The 17436-nt window shown below is 39.4% G+C and overlaps 10 protein-coding genes across 10 annotated transcripts; 7 read left to right on the forward strand and 3 right to left on the reverse strand.

The window, feature by feature from the left end:
- Positions 1–222: 222 nt before the first annotated feature.
- NUP1 (FG-nucleoporin NUP1) lies at positions 223–3453 on the reverse strand (the record flags this gene model as incomplete). The annotated part of the gene is made up of 1 exon (NM_001183517.1): positions 223–3453. The coding sequence occupies one exon, from the start codon at positions 3451–3453 to the stop codon at positions 223–225; it is 3231 nt and encodes a 1076-aa protein (NP_014741.1).
- Positions 3454–4099: 646 nt separating this feature from the next.
- On the forward strand, positions 4100–5281 carry KTR1 (alpha-1,2-mannosyltransferase KTR1; the record flags this gene model as incomplete). The annotated part of the gene is made up of 1 exon (NM_001183518.1): positions 4100–5281. The coding sequence occupies one exon, from the start codon at positions 4100–4102 to the stop codon at positions 5279–5281; it is 1182 nt and encodes a 393-aa protein (NP_014742.1).
- Positions 5282–5569: 288 nt separating this feature from the next.
- On the reverse strand, positions 5570–6553 carry CRC1 (carnitine:acyl carnitine antiporter; the record flags this gene model as incomplete). Its single annotated transcript, NM_001183519.1, has 1 exon — positions 5570–6553. One exon carries the CDS (start codon positions 6551–6553, stop codon positions 5570–5572), a length of 984 nt encoding a protein of 327 aa, NP_014743.1.
- Positions 6554–7518: 965 nt separating this feature from the next.
- RAS1 (Ras family GTPase RAS1) lies at positions 7519–8448 on the forward strand (the record flags this gene model as incomplete). The annotated part of the gene is made up of 1 exon (NM_001183520.1): positions 7519–8448. The coding sequence occupies one exon, from the start codon at positions 7519–7521 to the stop codon at positions 8446–8448; it is 930 nt and encodes a 309-aa protein (NP_014744.1).
- Positions 8449–8723: 275 nt separating this feature from the next.
- Positions 8724–9116, reverse strand: OST2 (dolichyl-diphosphooligosaccharide-protein glycotransferase; the record flags this gene model as incomplete). The annotated part of the gene is made up of 1 exon (NM_001183522.1): positions 8724–9116. One exon carries the CDS (start codon positions 9114–9116, stop codon positions 8724–8726), a length of 393 nt encoding a protein of 130 aa, NP_014746.2.
- Positions 9117–9916: 800 nt separating this feature from the next.
- PIN2 (Pin2p) lies at positions 9917–10765 on the forward strand (the record flags this gene model as incomplete). The annotated part of the gene is made up of 1 exon (NM_001183523.1): positions 9917–10765. The coding sequence occupies one exon, from the start codon at positions 9917–9919 to the stop codon at positions 10763–10765; it is 849 nt and encodes a 282-aa protein (NP_014747.1).
- Positions 10470–10796, forward strand: YOR105W (uncharacterized protein; the record flags this gene model as incomplete). Its single annotated transcript, NM_001270761.1, has 1 exon — positions 10470–10796. The coding sequence occupies one exon, from the start codon at positions 10470–10472 to the stop codon at positions 10794–10796; it is 327 nt and encodes a 108-aa protein (NP_001257690.1).
- A 599-nt stretch (positions 10797–11395) lies between these two features.
- Positions 11396–12247, forward strand: VAM3 (SNAP receptor VAM3; the record flags this gene model as incomplete). Its single annotated transcript, NM_001183525.1, has 1 exon — positions 11396–12247. One exon carries the CDS (start codon positions 11396–11398, stop codon positions 12245–12247), a length of 852 nt encoding a protein of 283 aa, NP_014749.1.
- Positions 12248–13627: 1380 nt separating this feature from the next.
- On the forward strand, positions 13628–14557 carry RGS2 (GTPase-activating protein RGS2; the record flags this gene model as incomplete). Its single annotated transcript, NM_001183526.3, has 1 exon — positions 13628–14557. The coding sequence occupies one exon, from the start codon at positions 13628–13630 to the stop codon at positions 14555–14557; it is 930 nt and encodes a 309-aa protein (NP_014750.3).
- Positions 14558–15301: 744 nt separating this feature from the next.
- LEU9 (2-isopropylmalate synthase LEU9) lies at positions 15302–17116 on the forward strand (the record flags this gene model as incomplete). Its single annotated transcript, NM_001183527.1, has 1 exon — positions 15302–17116. The coding sequence occupies one exon, from the start codon at positions 15302–15304 to the stop codon at positions 17114–17116; it is 1815 nt and encodes a 604-aa protein (NP_014751.1).
- Between the last annotated feature and the right edge of the window lie 320 nt (positions 17117–17436).

The raw sequence follows: 17436 nt of genomic DNA on the forward strand, positions 1-17436 counted from the left end.
TAACTGAGAGAAACCAGGTCAAAACAAAACAATTTTGGGCTCTTGCCTCCAAATTTGCCTACCCTAGAACAGGTATCCATTATCTCGCCTGTACCCGATTAAAAAAAAGACCAATTATTTAAAACTTCTCAAGAAGTTTCATATGCAGTGTATAAGTTGAAGGAATATAGGAATATATATCCTTCAGAAAAGCAACACAATACCTAATTACATAACCGATATTTACCTTTTAGAGTGCCTCATTCTTGCAATCTTTCTGTTCGCCATAACACCACCGCCCATGCTCATGCCATTATTTGTTCCCATCCCCATCTGATTAGGGGCTGACTGCGGCTGCCCAAAAGAAGTTGTCGGCACACCACCTGCCCCCCCAAAAATGGATGATGGATTTGTTACGTTTGAATTGGAACCAGAGGCAGCATTCGCACCAAATATATCACTTGGCCTTAATGCATTGGTCGCGGTATTAGTAATTCCGCCATTCAATCCGCTAAAATTAATATTAGGAACTGTTGATGGCGTGAATGAGCTGTTTGTATTGAAAGATGGGGTTTGCGATTGATGTGGTTGGTTATTAGAGCCGGCAAACACCGTATTAGCATTAGTGTTGCCGTTCATATTAAATACAGAGCCGCCACCAGGCGTTGAATTATTTCCCGTAAAATTAAAAGCAGAGGGAACATTGACATTTTGTGCATTCGTGGAAGGAGGTTTATTGAATAAACCAGCATTAGCATTAGTTGACGAAGTTGCTGATGTAAAAGGATTGAGACCCCCTGCACCATTGTTTCCAAAATTAAATGAAGATTGATTAGAAGCTGCACCAGTTGCTGCTGTTCCTGAGCTCGAAAAGCCAAATGCCGAGCCCGCTCCATTCGTATTGCCACTAGCGATACTTTGATCCGGTTTTCCTACGTTAAATGTACCCGCTATATTGGTTCCTGAGGTATTGGAAGTAGTAGTTGTGCCGTTACCAGTAGCAGGGGCGTTAAACGAGAATGATGTGGAGTTTGCTGAGGCATTGGTACCATTGGTGTTAGCAGTACCGAATGAAAATGCAGATTTAGATGTTGTATTACCAGTAGCGTCTGTTGGCTTACCCAAGACAGGAATCGGCGTTGAGGAAGCAGAACCATCGAAGAAAGAAGTTGGAGAGTTTGACTTTTCTTTATTGTGATTGAACTTTGTAAAGGAAAAGCCATTTGATAGCTTCTCCGTATTTGCTGCCGCTGTACTTGCTGTCGACTTCATCGACTCGGGAGCCCCAAAACTAAAAGATGGTTTTGTGCTAGTGGTTGTTGTATTATTTGTTGTGGAACCGCCAAAGGTGAAAGATGGCGGTGTAGGTCTTTTATCTGTCTCATTAGCAGGAGGTTTAGTGAAAGAAAATGAGGTGTTAGAGCCTGGTGGTTCTTTAGCTGCATCTGACTTACCAAATGAAAACAATGGCTTTGGTTGTGAGGTTTTTGAAGACGCAAACGTAAAGGAGGGCTTTTTAGGTTCCGAAACAACAGATGAATCTTTTTGAGCAGGTTCAGTAAAAGAAAAAGTTGGCTTGAGAGTCTTATCATCCGTCGGTGCTTGAACATCAACAGGCTTGCCCGGAAACGAAAACGAGGGTTTAGCTGCTTCGTTTGAAATTGGACTACTCTTACGTTCCTCCTCTGACTTAGAGAAAGAGAATGTAGGTTTCGCACTTCCCTCAGAGATCTTATTTTCACTTGTTGACTGCCCAAAAGTAAAAGTAGGCTTCTTGACTATTGTGGCAGGTGTCTCAGATGGTTTGGTGTGTGTTTCTTTCGCGGTGGCGGCTTTACCAAAGGTAAATTGTGCAGAGGAGTCAATATTGCTTGTTACATCAGCTTTTTTTCCGAATGTAAATAATGGTGTACCTTCAGCTTGCTTATCACTTGCACCAAAGACAAAGCTTGGTTTCCCTGATGCGTCCTTTTCTGACTCTCCCTTTTTGGTCTCCTTTTGATCACCGGTCTTGCCGAAATCGAATAAAGGCTTGGTGTTTGTATCCTCGCTAACAGGTAAACGCCTTTTTCTTTTGGGCTCATTTTCATCATCACCTTCATCACCATTCTCTTCTTGTTTACCAAAAGAAAATATTGGAGCAGTTGATTTTGGAGGCGCGTCTGATTCTGTATGATTTTCACTTTTTTCGGATGTCTTTCCAAATTTAAAAGGTTGACTGGCAGAAGTAACGGTATCTGATTTACCACCAAAATTGAATAAAGTTGTGGAAGGGACAGTATTGTCGACAGCCTTAGTTTTATTAGCCTTTTGGCTAAAATTGAATGATAAGGTAGGCGCCTCGGCAGTTTTCGTTGACTTATCGGTTTTTCCCATTTCTACACTCGATTTAAAGACTGCACCTGCAGAAGAAGTTGCCTTAGGAGAAGTTTTCTTAGATGGAGTCTCATTGTCCTTGATAAAGTCAAAACCTACGGTGGGCAAAACAATACTTTCTTTGTCCTTTTTGGGCTCAATATTTTTCTTTAACGTAGGCGTACCAGAGCGCTCTGAATTGGGAACAAAGCTCTCCTGAATAGGGGCAGTTTTTGCAACTGTGGAAGCTGGTCCTTTTAAAAGTAGATTTTTTTGAGGATTCGATAACCTATTAGAGTTGATGTCTGCACGTAGGTCTTCAATTTCGCTTGTCAGGTTAGGGCCTGTAGCCAGATTGCCATTTGAAATACTACTCTTAATATTATTTCTATTCTCGCTTGTCTTCTGATCACCGCCAGCGTTACCTTCCTTATCCTTGTTATCCTTTTTTTGTATAGCGTCATATTCTGACAAATCATATTCAAAATTTGCTGACCACACGGTCCCCTTTGACTGACTATGAAACCTTTTTCTATTGGATCTATTTTTCAATGATTTGAGAATGGGTAGTCCAACATTGGTGTCTTCACCGCTTTTTCCGGCCAACTGCCTAGTGCAAGAACCGTTTTTAATAGGGGAAGGAGTAGATGATGTGCATAGGTACGATCCTCCCTCATCGCTTTTACTTTGAGAGCCCAATATAACCGACGATGTAATAGATGGAAATTCAGTTGATTGAATTAATCCAAGCTCACGCATATTTCTCACCCTCTGCTTCTCCCTTAATAACCTCAGTCTTTGAATGGGCAAAATTGGCAAAAGCGGCGGTCTCTCAGTGTTTTCGGTTCCATATATTATAATTGGCGCATTATTGTTGTTCTGAGTTAAGCTGTCGCTATGCTGTGATGTACCGGACACCCTCTTTCTCTTATTAACATGCAGTGTGTCTTCAACATCTGATTCCTCCAAATGATTCGCGTATGAGAGGTTTGAACTGAAAACTTTCTTGCTCGATGGCCGTTTTTTATTGGGGTTTGTGAAGAATGATTTTAAAGTGGAAGAAAACGATCTCTTTTCGACACGTGGAGAAGACATCACAGAAGAAGTGTTTGAAGACATGAATGACTAAAAATTGTCGCTCACTCTCTGTCCCTATAACCCTTTCGAGGCTAATATCCTATCGTATTTGCACCGCTACGTAGTGTCCTTATTGAGTTCCTCATCACTTATTTTCTTTAAGTGTTTCTTGACATTACGAAATTTCGTCAAAGAAAAAAATTAAAATGAAAAAGCATTTCAATGTCACATAATACGAACCATTGATCACGTGCAACGACAAACCCTAAATATAAAAACTAGGGCGTAAAAACCGGGGCTTGAAAATTAGGGCATAAAATAGGCTTTGCATACACGTGACTTATATTTGGTGTCGGCGTTTTCTTTACGCGGTGTAGTGTAAATCTCTTGTCGTACAAGTGGATATACGCACTGTATACCTCCAGTAACACCAAAAAAAAAACCGTGGTTGTCCCATGTAAACGAGTACCGCACACGTAGGCCAAAGCACTCCAGAGAGACTTCGTGTCAAAGGTCTATAATAGGTGGTGCCTTCTTGCTTCTTTTTTGCAGATTCTTAGTATAATACGCTAGACTATTGTACTTTCTAATTTTAAGAGATATCTTTTTCCTCACAAAGATTTCGTTAAGCAATCGAAGTAAAGTACTCCATCAGAAGAGTTTTTAAGGGATAGAGTCAATAACCAAAATGGCGAAGATTATGATCCCAGCTAGCAAGCAGCCTGTTTACAAAAAATTAGGACTTCTTCTGGTCGCCGTGTTTACTGTGTATGTGTTCTTTCATGGAGCTCAGTATGCGAGAGGCTCTGCCCCAAGCCCAAAGTACAGTACCGTGCTATCTTCCGGCTCGGGCTATAAATACTCGAAAGTGGAACTACCAAAGTATACCGGTCCTCGGGAAAAGGCCACTTTTGTCACTCTAGTGCGTAATAGAGATCTATATTCGTTGGCTGAGTCTATTAAATCCGTGGAAGATAGATTTAACTCCAAGTTCAACTATGATTGGGTGTTTTTGAATGATGAAGAGTTCACTGATGAATTCAAAAACGTTACGTCAGCTTTAGTTAGTGGTACAACAAAATACGGTGTCATCCCAAAGGAACATTGGTCCTTCCCTGAGTGGATTGATGAAGAAAAGGCCGCTCAAGTCAGGAAGGAGATGGGTGAGAAGAGAATCATCTACGGTGATTCTATCTCTTACAGACACATGTGTCGTTTTGAATCAGGCTTCTTTTACAGACATCCTTTGATGGATGACTACGATTGGTATTGGCGTGTGGAACCTGATATCAAGTTGCACTGTGATATCGACTACGATGTCTTCAAATTCATGAAAGACAATAAGAAAAAGTATGCCTTTGCCATTTCCATTAAGGAGTATGAAGCTACTATCCCCACTTTATGGGAGACTACTCGTAAATTCATGGAAGCCCATCCTGAGCTTATCCATGAAAATAATATGTTAGACTTTGTTAGCGACGATCAGGGACTTTCATACAATTTGTGCCATTTTTGGTCTAATTTTGAAATTGCTGCTTTGGATTTGTGGAGATCTCCAGCATACTCCGCATATTTTGATTATTTAGATCGTGAAGGTGGATTCTTTTATGAAAGATGGGGTGATGCTCCAGTTCATTCTATTGGTGCTGCGCTGTTCTTGGACCGCTCTGAAATCCATCACTTCGGTGATATTGGTTATTACCATGTTCCATTTCACTCCTGTCCAATAGACACAAGTATCAGACTGGCTAACAAATGTGACTGTGATCCAAGCAAAGATTTCACATGGCACAGTTATTCATGTACTACTAAATTCTACAATATAAACAAGTTGCCAAAGCCTGCTGGTTGGCAAAACCATATCGGTTGATTATACTGTAATCAGCCCACGTTGTCTTTGTATTTTCCACTTTTTTTATTTATACTATTTAAAGAAACAGAATAAATTATAACTCTTTTTTTTACATATCACATTTATATTTACTCCATTGCGTTACAAATATGAACGCTTCGACAACAACGCCAAGGAAACCGGGATAACCCAACTGATATTTTCTACCATACACTGAACGAAATTGCAGAACCAAAAAATAACAAAAAGTTCCCAAAAGGAATGCCAGAAAAAAATGGGAGGCAGGTCCACCTAACAAAAATTTAATCATATGCCATACTTCTTGAACAGTGAATGAGTCATCTCCACACCTAAAAATGTGGCCGCATTGGCTGGGAAAGATCTTAGTAAAGCAGGACCTAAACCAGGGAAAAATCCCTTGATACCACCTCTTTGTAGATAAATTTCCTTTGTGGCGGAAAGCATATTCTGCCTCGTGGAGGAAGCCTGCAATTTTGTCTTTATAGTGTCTATGGGGAAAACAGCTAGCCACATCGACATACCAGCAATACCACCAGCAAGACACACGTTCAAGATATTGACCGGTTCATCTTTGCCCGCATCTTGACGAGGTTGCCTACTATTCAAGTAATTTTTTGAAATTTCATAAGATGCAAAATATAGAGCTGAGCCAGGCCCATCTCTTGCTAAAGTGGCTAATGAACCTTTAAATAAAGAAGCTATGCCACCTTCTTTAACAATGGTTTTAGCCGCCTGAATGAAAGAGCCCTTAGAAGATGTTTGCAGGACAACCTTTACTCTTTCCGTTGGCGCAGTCACTAAAGTGGTAGGAATAGCGCTGATAAATCCTGCTGCAGCCATTTGTCCCATAGTTAACTCGTTACTGCCTCCTTGCTTGTTATTAAAAGTAACCAGTTTCTTACCCACATCGTAACCCCAGAAAGAAACAGCGAATATGGGAGTAACACCTAATAAGGGCGGGATAACACCTTTATAGAACCCCTTTACGGAATTGGTAAATAATGTGCCCTTTACTTGAGTTTTTGCTTCTTTTATAATATTTGTAATGGCATGTACCGTGGAATTCGCTTGTCCATTTTGACATCTCACTTTAATCAAATCGAAGGGATGACCCGTAAACACCGCACATACCCCGCCAACTCCACCGGCCACAAATGATTTGATATTTTCGCGTACAGGGTTTGATTTTATAGGTGGACGAGACTTGGTCAAGCTCCCACTCTCTTCTTTCAATAATGAAGATTCTGATAATGAAGTGTCTGAAGACATTACTGACACGATGACGTTTGTGGAGGATAAGAAAGTCGTACAATACGTAGAATCCAAGGAAAACCTGGAATAAAAACACACATAGAGCGCAATTGAATATCGGCTATTTCTACAGTACAAGCGTCTGCCTATATATGCGCTTGAAATATATCTATTTCGACTAAAGGAATTATACCATCATGCATCTTTACTCTTAAATCTCCATTTGTCCACCGACTTATTGCGGCAAGTGGAGATCCAGTCACGCCGGATGACTGGGTGTAGATAAATAGCCGCCCAACTGATCCCTGCATAAAGCTTATATGCGGATATTAGGAGCAGTAACCCGATGACATTAAGCGTGTAGCCACAAGGAACTTCACCATTACTCATAGCAGAAAAAGCAGTGACCAAAAAATGGCAGGAATGACTCTTTTCTGTTTCCCCTCATATACACTGAAACATCTCGATATAAAGCATGCCCTTTATTGTACCATCAATGCAATGTAACGGCAAACGAGGCTAGGAATATGTATTACCCGCACTGAATTGCTTCTTCACTTAGCACACCCTTGATCGCTATGTTCTACGCTGCTACCCGTTCGGTAGGGAGTGGCGGGGAAATTCACATTGGCACAATGTAAACCCGTAGGAAAAAAAAAAAGCACGAAGAAAAAAAAAGAAACCAAAAATATTTACTACATGTAAGTCTATGGACATTTGACAACAAACTTTTTCAACTCATCGCAAGATTATGAATTTTTCACGGCTTTTCAGGTTTTTTCCTCCTTTTGTTTTACATTGAAAGGTTTATATTTTATGTCTTTGTATGGTTCTCTTAATTTGGATTCTTTCTTGTACGGTGTCTCTATTATCATCTGTCTTGTTCTTTCTTGCAATGCTTAATTAACTGCTGCCACAATTGACTTCGGTTTGGCTATTTCACGATTGAACAGGTAAACAAAATTTTCCCTTTTTAGAACGACATGCAGGGAAATAAATCAACTATAAGAGAGTATAAGATAGTAGTTGTCGGTGGAGGTGGCGTTGGTAAATCTGCTTTAACAATTCAATTCATTCAATCATACTTTGTGGACGAATATGACCCTACTATCGAAGATTCTTACAGAAAACAAGTTGTCATCGATGACAAAGTATCCATTTTGGACATTCTAGATACTGCTGGACAAGAAGAGTATTCTGCGATGAGAGAACAGTACATGAGGACTGGGGAAGGTTTCCTACTGGTCTATTCCGTCACCTCTAGAAATTCCTTTGATGAGTTACTGTCTTATTATCAGCAAATTCAAAGAGTAAAAGATTCTGACTACATTCCTGTAGTCGTGGTAGGTAACAAATTGGACCTTGAAAATGAAAGACAAGTCTCTTATGAAGACGGGTTACGCCTGGCCAAGCAGTTGAATGCACCCTTTCTAGAAACGTCTGCGAAACAAGCCATCAACGTAGACGAGGCCTTTTATAGCCTTATTCGTTTGGTAAGGGACGACGGTGGGAAATACAATAGCATGAATCGTCAACTGGATAATACGAATGAAATAAGAGATTCGGAGCTAACCTCATCTGCAACAGCGGATAGAGAAAAAAAGAACAACGGGTCTTATGTACTCGATAATTCTTTGACCAATGCTGGCACTGGCTCCAGTTCAAAGTCAGCCGTTAACCATAACGGTGAAACTACTAAACGAACTGATGAAAAGAATTACGTTAATCAAAACAATAACAATGAAGGAAATACCAAGTACTCCAGTAACGGCAACGGAAATCGAAGTGATATTAGTCGTGGTAATCAAAATAATGCCTTAAATTCGAGAAGTAAACAGTCTGCTGAGCCACAAAAAAATTCAAGCGCCAACGCTAGAAAAGAATCTAGTGGTGGTTGTTGTATAATTTGTTGAAAATGATCCTGCTCTCTTGATATGACATGGTTTTGATTGCAAGTCTATTCTTACTTGTTCAATTGGTTTCACCAGCATCTTTTTGTATCCATTTTCCTATGCTGTGTATCTAGTAAAAGAGTTGCTTGCCACCAAACATTAATACTAATGGTTAATCTGCCACCTTTTGTAAGCTTTCTATAATGTACAATTGTAATATGTTCTTTTATTCTCGTACAAAGTATATATACTATACACATACAAGCATGCATGCAAGCACGCCGGCAAACCCTTCCTCAATTTATAAAATGTAAACAAACGAAATGTAAAATCAAACTAGCAACAATAAACTCGGCAAAAGCTCTGTTTTTAGAAATGCCTGGAAAACTATTACACAATTGTAACCGCAAACTCATCAATAGGACGAATTGTCCCACACAAATAATGAATCCCGCTAAAAACGCATTGAATGGAAAATTATCACGGATCAAGATAATGAATGTACACTGGATCACCCCTAATAATACCAAAAAGAAGCAGAATGTATCAATTAGTTTCAGTTTAGGATATTTTTCAATTTGGGCAAAATATGCCCTCTTAGAAGTCTTGAAAGTTTCTTGAAAATCTGTTAAGACTGCAGATGACGTGCTGGTTACTTTTGGTGTGTTTGCCTTTGGTGCTTTTGCCATATTAGTCATGTATTCCTCGTTACAATTCTTTTTGTTGTGTGATAGCGTTATGAAGTATAGCGTTCACGCAGATTCTATTGTATCTTTTTCATCCTTTAAAACACGTTATTCTCTATTTTTGCCCTCACCGGGATTTTTTCTAATAGCGATATACACCCAATCATTGCACTTACGACACAAGTGCAAATAGCAGAGGACCAAGTACTCGCCAAATAGAACCAACAAGCTTCTATCGACTCGTTATTTCCAGTGTGATGAATTGGTTAGGATCCTCAATTGGCTGGCGTATACGCGTGTTTTTTTCGTCATCTAAGTCTTAATGGCTGGTAAAAAAGTCCCCGTTGCGCTGCCCAAATGAAACAGCTTTGATAAATTCTTTTACTGTAAATAATTAAAATGAAAATCCCAGTTTTTCATTCAGTTTCTTGCTACAAAGTATCAGTCTTAGCTTTTTTTTGCTACGAACGTGGCCCTTTTTATGCTTATTTTTCGTTGTAGGAAAATGCCTCTTCTCTTATAACCAAATGGGGAAAAATATAAATGATGCATCTCGAAAAAGCTTCAAGATCTACTGGAACCGCAACTTCTACTCTAGAACTGGATAAAAGCCTAGAAGAACTTCAAAATTAAAGGGGCGCAAGAAAGTTTCAAATATATTACATATTTGCTACTTAGATCAAGAATAACCACCCCCGGTCGTGACTTTTTAGATTTTTTTTATCTTGTTTATTTTTAGCAAAATAACCGTTTCAAGAAAATACTAGAAATATAATCAAAGACTCCCAAGCGTATACACAGTAATGAACGTTTGCAAGTTGAAAGAAATAGTACCACTATTTCCGAGATCGTCCTTTACAGATGGTGTAGTAAGTACAGGAAAAAGTTTCCGAAGCTGGGACACCTGCATGGACAATAAAGCATGTAAAATTATTGCGATTGTTGGTATTGTTTTGGCCTGTATTCTTGTGATTTGGTTGATTGGGGGCTTACTGACATGTTTCAGGCAAGGGGTAACAGGAATAGGTCAGTTCATTTGTTGGTGTTGTCGTTGTTCTAATGACAGAAATGGAAACAATACAATGCCGGTAAATGAGGGTTTTAGTAGAGTTAATATGGGCGTGGCTCCTCCTTCTACTGTGATTTATCAGCCTATTCAACAACCTGAAAGTGCGTATTATAGAAACGATGCGAAGAATGATACATTTTACGACGAAGTCAAAACTCCCAGTAATGAGGTGTATGAATTAGAGGAAGATTTCGATTTGGAAAAACAAAAAGAGAAAACAAGGAAAAAACAACAGAAGGAAAGAAATAAAGAAGGACGCAGCCCTAGTAGGGTGGCCCCTCTAGTGTATGAAGAAGAAAATTTCGAAGGTAGCAGCCCTCAGCCGCAATATGATGCTAGAAATTCGTTTATCCAAAATGCGGCCAATACTGGTAGCAACAACGCTCATGTTGCTTCACAATCTCCAATTTTTGACATCAGCGATTATGGCGAGAACTATTATTACGATAATAATAACATCAATAATAACCTCCAGGGAAACAGTTACAATACTCCCTCCTCTAATCATAGAAGTCCATATCCAACCGAAAATTATCAATCATATCAGGGATATAAACCAAACCAAAGCGATAGATATTACTAATGAGGTAAATATATATTCCCCCTTCTTTTGAATAATCAGTCAGACATTTTAAGATCAAGAGGATTCATTGGTAGATTTTGCAAGAACCAATTAGGAATTTCTTCAGGAATAACTGTGAGCTTGCGTTTACGGAAAGGAAAGTAAAAAAAAATCTTCCAACGAGTTTTTCCTTGTACCGGTTGCTAAAAAGGTGCCTTCTAACAGGTAACACCAGAAACCGCAACTTTTAAAATGCAAATAAGGGCAGTCAATGGTGAACTTCCTCTTGGTCAGTTAGTATGTACAATAAATTAGGTTGTTTTCCTCAGGATAAAAGTGATCTATTTGTAACATATAGTTTACCTAGGTGCTGACGAGGACACAGGAAGAGCAAAACTAAGATCATACAAGTCAATACTTATTATAATCAAATGATAATATTCGTTCAGCCTCATATTCGAGTTTCACATCACAACTTTTTTTTTCGCGAGATGCGCAGTAAAAACTCTATATACATTTTTGTAGTGAATTTTGATTTTGATGTAAAGAAAGCAGCCAGGAGATTAAAGGAAGGAAAATAGAACAATAAAAAACCACGGGATCAGCATTAACAAATTGGCCAACTAATATCCACTGCAGAAAGTTGAGATTATGTCCTTTTTCGACATCGAAGCACAATCTTCAAAGGGTAACTCCCAGCAAGAACCACAATTCTCAACAAATCAAAAAACGAAGGAATTAAGCAATTTAATTGAGACATTCGCTGAACAATCCCGCGTGCTGGAAAAGGAATGCACCAAAATTGGTTCCAAACGGGACTCCAAAGAACTAAGATACAAAATTGAAACAGAGTTAATACCGAACTGCACCAGTGTAAGGGATAAAATTGAGAGCAACATCCTCATTCACCAAAATGGAAAGTTGTCTGCTGATTTCAAGAACCTGAAAACGAAGTATCAATCCCTACAACAATCATACAATCAAAGGAAGAGTCTGTTCCCTCTAAAAACGCCTATTTCACCAGGAACATCTAAGGAAAGAAAAGACATCCATCCGCGAACTGAAGCCGTGCGACAAGATCCAGAGTCTAGTTATATTTCTATAAAAGTAAACGAGCAGAGTCCTTTACTGCATAACGAAGGACAACACCAATTACAGCTGCAAGAAGAACAAGAACAACAACAGCAAGGATTGTCCCAAGAAGAACTAGATTTTCAAACAATCATTCACCAGGAAAGATCCCAACAGATAGGACGCATTCATACGGCGGTACAAGAAGTCAATGCTATTTTCCATCAGCTCGGTTCATTAGTGAAAGAACAGGGAGAACAAGTAACCACCATAGACGAGAATATCTCGCATTTACATGATAACATGCAGAATGCAAACAAACAATTAACCAGAGCAGACCAGCATCAGAGGGACCGTAACAAATGCGGTAAGGTCACCCTAATCATTATAATAGTTGTGTGCATGGTGGTATTGCTTGCTGTATTAAGTTAGTAATCTCCTTAAACGCGCATTGAGCACAGACTTTCTGGTAGACCCAATCTTATCTATTTACGAAAACAAGAGTGTATAAGAGTGTATAAGTTATTTTTTGCATTTATTCTTTTGTGGTAGGGGGGTTTCTTAGCCGCTCTTTTTGACTCAAAATTTCCTTTGATGTCTAGTGATAGTGCACTTCCCATGTGCGCAACCTGTGTTTTTTGTACTCCGTAGTTTAAATGCAAGGGCTCGATATGCCCTTTTTCCTTTTTCTACTTTGTACGATCTACACTGACCTTTTTTCAGTAGTCCGTAAATCCCCACGAATTTCTACTAGCGACTGCCAATAAAAAAAGGATTGTGCTACTGTATGTAAAAAGTAAGAACCCTGTTATTTTCCGTTAACTGTCATTTGCCTTACTGTTGCTTAACGGCCGCCAACCGTTATCAAGAAACAAAACATTGTATGCGTTGTCTTCTAAATGAACCTTGTGGGCCCTGATAAACATAAGAACGTGTCTGGCTCGGAAGTATTTATCTTATTTCAATTTTCGCTTTTGCAGAACATCCTTGCCTGTCACTAAGATAAGGACAGAGCGTGGATTAATAAAAATGGCAGAATTTCTCGGCAAAAAAAGAAATCATGCATAATTACCTCGATGTGTACGTTATTGCGGGCACGATCCTGTCGCTACGGCCTGATAGTAGCGGCTATTCTGCTGGCGAAAATTTTCAGCAGTTTGAAATCTTACTGTGGCGTCCCGGTCCAGCCGAGATGACATCTAACTAAGAAATGTCCGCTGCGGCACACCCACGCCGTTGCAGCTAAAGTCGCGCACCAAGCACAGACCTGCTGGAGAATGAGGAACAAGGTTGCGTTAAATGCTTCGGGAAGAACTGCCGAACCGAACCGCTAGAAAAGTGCGCAGGTACCCCGATCGAAGCGGCTCGGCGCTCATTTTAGCACAATCAGAAAAAGGAAATTGAAAGAAGAAAAAAAAAACATAATCATTAACAATTCTTTTCTTGAGATATACGTATATATGACGTCGTCATGTAGTATCTCTTTCGGGATACCCTTTGTAAACGTCCCTTTGTGGAGATGAAAAAAAAACTTGCTGAATAAAGATAGTTAAGGCGCTAGTAATCAAATTAATAACATATTATACCACATCACATCTATACCATTTCCGTTGCACATTGCTTGAACCAGTTGCCAAAATTGACTAAACGGATTTTTACAAAGTCAACGGTGATCACTAAAAGCAAACAACTCAAGCGACGAGGCAAGGAAAGAGAAGAAAAAAAAAATATTACATTGGCTATATAAATATCAAAACATCTTAGGTAAGGCACCTTTGATACATAAAACGAAGAAAATTCAGCACATGCCAGATGGCGAGTGTACCAAGTCTATGCGACATACTGATACCGCTAGAAAAGAATAGTCGCAGCGACGGCGATGCTGAAAGTAGCAATACAGTGCTGATTCAACTGCGAAAAGGGCATCACGAACGGATGCGTTCTCCTTACACAATACAAAAGTTTTACAAATTTCTAAAAAGAGCTCATTGTGAGGAAAATTTAGAATTTTTCGAAAAAGCTCATCAGTTCCTCCAGCTTAAGCAAAACAGGAGTATTAGCGAGGAGAAGCTCTTGGAAGTTTGGAACAAGTCGTTGTACATAAAATACATTGCCGTGGACTCCCCCAAAGAATGCAACTTTTCACAGGATACTAGGGAGATATTTGAGAAGTGCTTTGCTAACAATGAAGTACCTGCCGACGTAGACGTCCTGTGTGCCATTAGCCATGTGATGGGCCTATTAATGGACGGGTATCACCGATTTGTGAGTTCTGTTAATGAGAAAAAGTACTCCGCCACATATGCCCACAATGACTCTGCTACGGAACAAGATCTCAAAAACGAGTCTACAACTTCTTTTTCGTCATTAGGCGTGGAGGATATTTCTGAAGATAGAAATTCGTATCTTAAGAAGCCTGATATCAATGGTTTGTCAACTATCATTCAAGAAACGTCTGCAAACACGACCAATGAGTCGCAATGCAGCGATCGCACTTCTCGGCCAAGCGAGTCCTCTTCCTCACTCAACACTACCAGCTCGACCTACAAGAATACCAGCACTAGAAATCTGCAAAAACCGCAAAATACAGGAATTCTCAACTCGGGGAAAGGTTTATTGCAAAAACTTAACTTTGTTAAAAAACGGAAATCTTTCAAACAGCCTTCAGGCGTCATTTGTAGCCATTATAACAGCAATGTTCAAAACCGTTTGAAAGGACAAAACAGTCATCAACAAAGATAGCCTCTTCATCATCTGTGGAGACACAAATATCTTCATCCTCATCGCCATTACCCAATAAAGCGATCGGTAAAAATGAAAAAAGCGTTGAAAACGGCTTTAAAAAGCTAAATTTGCATGATATCAGTTAATCAAGATTAGAACTTTGATTAAGTAGAACAACGATAGAAAATCCGCTTTTCTGGCTAGTTCCCTCGTTTCATATTAATTCATTTCACACAATTTACTTCATTTCATCACGCTCATATTGTTTGTAACTTTAGTTTTTATTTAATTTTACGTACATGACACTGCATATAATTATTTCACAGGCATTTAAAATAAGAGCATTGGGCACAGTCTTCTTTTATATGTTGTCATATTCAAACACTAAACATTTATCTGTATAGTAATTAATGTTAGCTCTTCCTTCTGCATGGCGCTTGTTATATACTTCATTCGTCTATTTTGGTGCCGCGCGCCATCATGGTCCGGTAACGGTCGTAGTGAATGACTCATATTTTTCCATCTCTTTCGGCCTTGCCAAAAAATGAAAAAAAAAAAAAAAAAAAAAAAAAAAATTAAAAACGATGTCCAGAATCACAACTACAACATAGTTTTGCCTCTTACTGGCTTGATTGGAAGTTAGCTGTTAAATTTCAATAATGCCTTACTTTACTCCACGAAATCACAATCCTTGTTTTCGGCTTATAAGGGTCTTCTCCTTAGGATAATACTATCGGCACATTATCATTTAGCCGCGTAGCCATGGTAAAACATTCGTTCATAGCGCTAGCTGAGCATGCTAGTAAACTAAGAAGGTCTATCCCACCCGTCAAACTGACTTATAAAAATATGCTACGGGACCCATCGGTAAAATATAGGGCGTTTGCTCCACCAAAAATGGTCAAGAGGATTTGGCCTGACAAAACTATTCAAAAGGCTCCACGTTGGCTGTCTACTGACTTGAGGGACGGTAATCAATCTTTACCGGACCCAATGTCTGTGGCTCAAAAGAAAGAATATTTCCACAAGTTGATCAACATCGGTTTCAAAGAAATCGAAGTGTCTTTCCCCTCTGCATCTCAAACAGATTTCGACTTCACCAGGTATGCTGTAGAAAACGCTCCAGATGATGTTGGTATTCAATGTCTTGTCCAATCTAGAGAACACTTGATTAAAAGAACCGTGGAAGCATTGACTGGTGCTAAAAGGGCTACCATACATACTTACTTGGCCACAAGTGACATGTTCCGAGAAATTGTCTTCAATATGTCTAGAGAGGAAGCTATTTCTAAAGCTGTAGAAGCCACCAAACTGGTTAGGAAACTAACCAAGGATGACCCTTCCCAGCAAGCTACTCGTTGGTCCTATGAGTTTTCTCCCGAATGTTTCAGTGATACGCCAGGTGAATTTGCTGTAGAAATTTGTGAAGCTGTTAAAAAGGCTTGGGAACCTACCGAGGAAAATCCGATCATTTTCAACTTACCAGCTACTGTAGAAGTTGCCTCTCCAAATGTTTACGCTGATCAAATTGAGTACTTCTCTACCCACATTACTGAGCGTGAGAAGGTCTGTATTTCTACGCATTGTCACAATGACCGTGGTTGCGGTGTCGCCGCCACAGAATTAGGTATGCTTGCAGGCGCTGATCGTGTAGAAGGTTGTCTATTTGGTAATGGTGAACGTACAGGTAATGTTGATTTGGTTACAGTTGCCATGAATATGTATACCCAAGGTGTTTCTCCTAATTTAGATTTCTCAGATTTAACTTCAATTTCTGAAATTGTCCATCGCTGTAACAAGATTCCAATTCCCCCAAGAGCCCCATATGGCGGTGAATTGGTTGTTTCTGCCTTTTCTGGTTCTCATCAGGATGCAATTAAGAAGGGATTTGCAATCCAAAACAAGAAACAGGCTCAAGGAGAAACTCGGTGGAGAATTCCATACTTACCATTGGATCCAAAGGATATTGGACGTGATTACGAAGCCGTCATCAGAGTCAACTCTCAATCCGGTAAGGGTGGTGCTGCTTGGGTTATTATGAGATCTCTAGGATTAGATGTACCAAGACCAATGCAAGTTGATTTCTCCAATACTCTACAGAAAAATGCAGATGCCTTAGGAAGAGAGTTAAAATCCGAAGAGATTACAAAATTGTTCAAAGAAACTTACAACTACAACAACAATGAACATATATACGTCACCTTGTTGAATTACGAAGTTAAGAAATTGAACCCAGAGCGTAGAGCTTTAGTGGGCCAGGTAGAAATCAACGATAAGGTTGTCAACATCGAAGGCTACGGAAATGGTCCTATCTCTTCTTTGGTGGATGCGCTATCCAATTTACTGAATGTTAAGTTGAGCGTTCAAAACTACTCTGAACATTCCTTGGGTTCTGGTTCTGCAACCCAAGCGGCATCTTTCATAAATCTTTCCTACATAAAGGACATCAATAATCATGCTACTAGTAATATGTGGGGTGTTGGTGTCTCCGAAGACACTGGGGATGCATCTATTAAGGCGGTATTTGCTACTGTCAATAATATTATTCATTCCGGGGATGTTCTACTGGCAGAGTAATAGAAAGGAGTAGCTTATGATTACTCATGTTATATATATATGTATTTTTATTTATAAATGGCACAGAAAAGTAACTTATTTCACGTTAAAAAGACATCTTTCAGCGAAGTTTCCAAACACTTCTTCGATGTCTGTGTGGAAAGTTTCTTTCGTTTATAGTTTTATTATTTTTTTTTGCTTTTTTTCCCATGGTACCATTTCCTTTCGTGAAACATTTTACCCAGGCCCACCCACCGCATAATCTTAACTGAATCCGAATAGGGATTTTTCGAGCACTACTGCAACTGTTGAGTGAGCTAGGAGTAGTGTAATTTGAGACT

This window comes from Saccharomyces cerevisiae, chromosome XV, assembly GCF_000146045.2.
Source record: "Saccharomyces cerevisiae S288C chromosome XV, complete sequence".
In the NCBI taxonomy this organism is placed as follows: Eukaryota; Fungi; Ascomycota; class Saccharomycetes; order Saccharomycetales; family Saccharomycetaceae; genus Saccharomyces; species Saccharomyces cerevisiae.